This window comes from Polyodon spathula, chromosome 6 (genome assembly GCF_017654505.1).
Source record: "Polyodon spathula isolate WHYD16114869_AA chromosome 6, ASM1765450v1, whole genome shotgun sequence".
NCBI lineage: Eukaryota > Metazoa > Chordata > Actinopteri > Acipenseriformes > Polyodontidae > Polyodon > Polyodon spathula.
The window spans coordinates 75,212,621-75,216,352 of NC_054539.1; the positions used below are offsets into that span (position 1 = coordinate 75,212,621).

General features: G+C 40.2%; 1 protein-coding gene across 1 annotated transcript; it reads right to left on the reverse strand.

Annotated features, from left to right (window-relative positions):
* Window positions 1-350: 350 nt before the first annotated feature.
* On the reverse strand, window positions 351-1,922 carry LOC121316609 (homeobox protein Nkx-2.4-like). Its single transcript, XM_041251654.1, has 2 exons — window positions 1,426-1,922; window positions 351-1,015 (listed from the first exon to the last, which is right to left on the reverse strand). The coding sequence occupies exons 1-2, from the start codon at window positions 1,793-1,795 to the stop codon at window positions 351-353; spliced, it is 1,035 nt and encodes a 344-aa protein (XP_041107588.1). The 5' UTR covers window positions 1,796-1,922.
* Between the last annotated feature and the right edge of the window lie 1,810 nt (window positions 1,923-3,732).

Genomic DNA, 3,732 nt, shown 5'->3' on the forward strand with positions numbered 1-3,732 from the left:
ACACCACGCTGTTTTTCTCTTTTCAATCCAAACCCATGTGGGCACCAATACGTGGAGCAGCATTCACTGTCCTGTTCAACAGTTTGTACTACATTAACATAATGTTGAGAAGAAAAAATAAAACACACATAGTTTCACGGCAAGCGGCCATTTGTTTTGTTCCCGTTTAGCACACCAAATGTGAAGAAAACACGAGGAGCCTTTCAGATCCCTATCAAGTCCTTTCGGTCCCCGTAGGCTTTCATGTTCAAAAACTTGAAATATCAACAGACAGTGCCATTACACGTGTTCTTTTTCCTTTTTATTTGTCTCCTATATGCCTCAATGGAAAAGGAAATCAAATGTATTTCCTACCATGTTCTGCCATAAAGCATGTTGGGGCTGACCATGTTATTGGTGTAATCTACAGATGTGTCTATCTGAGCCATATTGGCCATTTGGTTATGTAGAGATGGAGGGCTCGGTGACATTTCCCCTAGGTCTTGGGCCTGGGATAAGGGGTTTACCTGTTGGTTTGGGTGCTGAGTGATGGCATTGCTGGAGGTGACTAGAACCCCATTAGACATGTTTTGCTGCTGCTGCTGTTGACTGGGTGTTGGAGTGCTGGAGCCATTCTGACAGGGCTTCCCATCCTTCACCAGCACAGGTACCGCCACTCGCCTTGGAGACTGCTGCTGCTGCTGGCACGAGCTGCTCTCTTGCTGTAGTTGTTGGGTAGCTTTGTCCTTGGCCTGTCGTTTCATCTTATATCTGTGGTTCTGAAACCAGATTTTGACCTGGGTCGGGGTGAGGTGAATCATGCCGGCCAGGTGCTCTCTCTCGGGAGCTGAGAGGTACTTCTGTTGCTTAAATCGCCTTTCAAGCTCGTAGACCTGTGCCTGAGAGAACAGCACCCTTCTTTTTCTCCTTGGGGCTGCGTGTAAAGGTGCCATTGCCTTTGTCGCGTCACTCATTCCGCTTAAGCTTCCCATTCCGGCCATATTCATACCGGTAGAAGGTCCCATGAATCTAGAAACTAAAAAGACAGCACAGTCAGCAAGATGACAGTCAATATTTTTTATTATAAATCCTATACCGACTCGTCTTAAGGCTCAGGATCGTTTGAAAGTGGAGCTGGCTTCTCCCATGTGTGTGTATATATACTGTTTTCCCATTCTGTTTTGCAGTATAAACTAGTGTATTTTGTAACAAAACAATCGACACAGATTGCATTATTGTTATTGTATTCTGAATCATGCAACAGTGCTGATATTATTATTTTGGGTAAACAAATGACATTTGAATCGCCGGTTAGGACATACAATTAGAATAACAGCAACACGTCTGAATGCGCAAGCAGCTTTTTCAAATACGCTTGCTCTGTGTGCTATCTTACTGCTGCAACTGTCTGATGCATCACAATGCATTGTAACTTTTAAAACTTACTTGATGAATATCTGGGGTCGGGGTTTCCTCCATACCATCCACTGGCAGCGGCGCTATTTCTCATGGTCTCTTGGTACGAAGGGAGGTCCCCCATGTTGCCAATGCTCCCATTGCAGTATCCTCCCATGGCACTATGAGAAAACTGGGACACACTGTGTGGCATGTGGTAGGTAGCAGCCACGGTGGCAGTGTGGCCCATGGTGTGCTGTTGCATGCCAGGCTGTGAAACCTGGGTCTGTCGGTAGGGTCCCAAAGGAGAAGTAAGGTTCCCTGTGCTATCCATGCCAGCAAACTTCTTGTAGGTCTCCTCGATAGGGCTCAGAATATCTGTCACTGAGAAAGGCGTTGTGTGCTTTGGGCTCAAAGACATGGTTCAAGAACCAGGTAAATTGGTTGAGCTGTTCAGCCGTGTTGTTGTGCTAGCTCTCTCCTTGTGGATGGCTACGTAAGAGAGTGCTTGTAGTCCGCCTGAGATCCGATTGATCGCCTTGGAGAAGGAGGCGAGCCCTGGACGCTCTTATCTCGGGTTTATTGTAGCCAGGCGCCAGGTTTACGACAAACACAGGGGGCGGAGCAACATCCCAAACGAGCAAACAATAGTCATTGACATCTTACCAAGATAATTGAGGAACATGTAGTTACTTTCATATTAGAATAAGCATGATGCCAACAAAAATATTTGATTAACCGGTTTCCCCATTTGTAGATGGATTTCCATCTTATTTACCATCGAGTATAATATTAAATAAACGTGAAGTACACGTTAATTTGCTGTTGAGCACAATTAGCACTATTATTTGATTCTGTTAGACTTGCACATCGCATTGTTAAGGACAGGGTGTTTTTTTTGTTGTTTGTTTTTTTTTTTTGAGGGGTCAGCTGGACGATTGCCCTGCTCTAATGGTGAATGCCATACTTTCTATAAACCTAGAGAGCACTTTGACCAAGCATAAGCACCGCGGTGCATAGTCAAAGAGGTACAATGCCGGTTCTCGTCCATTGTATAACTACCTAATTTATGCGTCTTAAGGATCATTTTGTTCCATCAGAGGAGGGCACTTCCAAATTAGCTCAAGGTATCAAAATCCAGAAAGGAGAACGAAATAAGGATAGAGATCCTACCTTGTAAGTATATTACCTATACTTTCCGGGACTTTAAAATATAAAATTGAAGCTAAAGTCCTATTATTTTTTATCGTTTAATAATATCATAGGCTATATATATTATGGTTTTCATATAGCAGTTTAAAATGTAAAAGGAATTAAAAACATTTCGTCACAAATATTTAATATCATCCGATAATCGCAAAACAAAACGACTAAAAAAAAACAAAAAACATATGTATTATTTTCAGTAAATTCGTTTTTTGAGGATGTTTTAAAACAGTTTTTGTTCAAGATCATTTTTCAACCGCCATTGGATTACCTAAAATTATTAATATGCTTTGTTATGAGTTTTATGAAGTTGTATTGAGAGCAAATCCTTTAAGAAGTTAACCCTGAAGCAGACACAATGAAAGTCTGGTACAGACTGATGCTAAACAATGCTCGCATATTTTAAGGTATTTTTTCATTTGTCTGTTTTGTGCAACATGGCGCGCACTATTTGTATACCTTTTGTTTGATTGTTTGTGTTTATATTTGGGTAAAGTTTGCTTTTATAAAGTATGATTTCTGATAAGTGTTCAGTTCGGCCCAGGGTTGAATACACCTGTGCGGTTTAATGTTTTTGTAACATGGCTGCGGGAATCCCTTGCCTGATTTACAAGGGAATCTTTTTGGTACAAGTAATTGCGATCTTTTAGACATGCCGAAGGGTCTGAATTGGTCTCTCTTGGTTTCCTGCCACTTTCATTGTTGTCAATAAATTAATAAATATTATTTTTAATCCCTGGACTGAGCAACCCCGCTTTAAAACGAATAGGTTTGACAAGACGACTTAATCAAAATACAAGGATTATGCTTTTTAACACACTTTGTGTACTGTTTCAATGTGTCCATGCATTAAAAAAAAAGTCTATATAATGTATATAGGCCTACAGCTGAATTATGCTTAATTAAGAAATAAAGGCCAATCTATCAGTATTCTCTTAGAACGACTATCGTCATTGTAAGATAGCGAATCTTAGGAAAAAACAATACCTTGTTTATTTATTTATTTATTTATTGATATTAATTATTTCAGTAAAACATTTTTATTCAAAGCCAAAAATGCAAAAATGACATCAAAACAAAAGCAATATGCATTTATTAAGTGAATAGTTTACACCGACCGAAATCGCTGTTAACTGTGTTTTTGCGTTTTAA

Bases quoted from the DNA above. Each gene is read 5' to 3' on its own strand.
- LOC121316609 (XM_041251654.1), bottom strand. From the start codon at position 1,795: ATGTCTTTGAGCCCAAAGCACACAACGCCTTTCTCAGTGACAGATATT. The intron at 1,016-1,425 runs GTAAGTTTTAAA...CTGTCTTTTTAG, and splicing joins CGACCCCAGATATTCATCAA to TTTCTAGATTCATGGGACCT.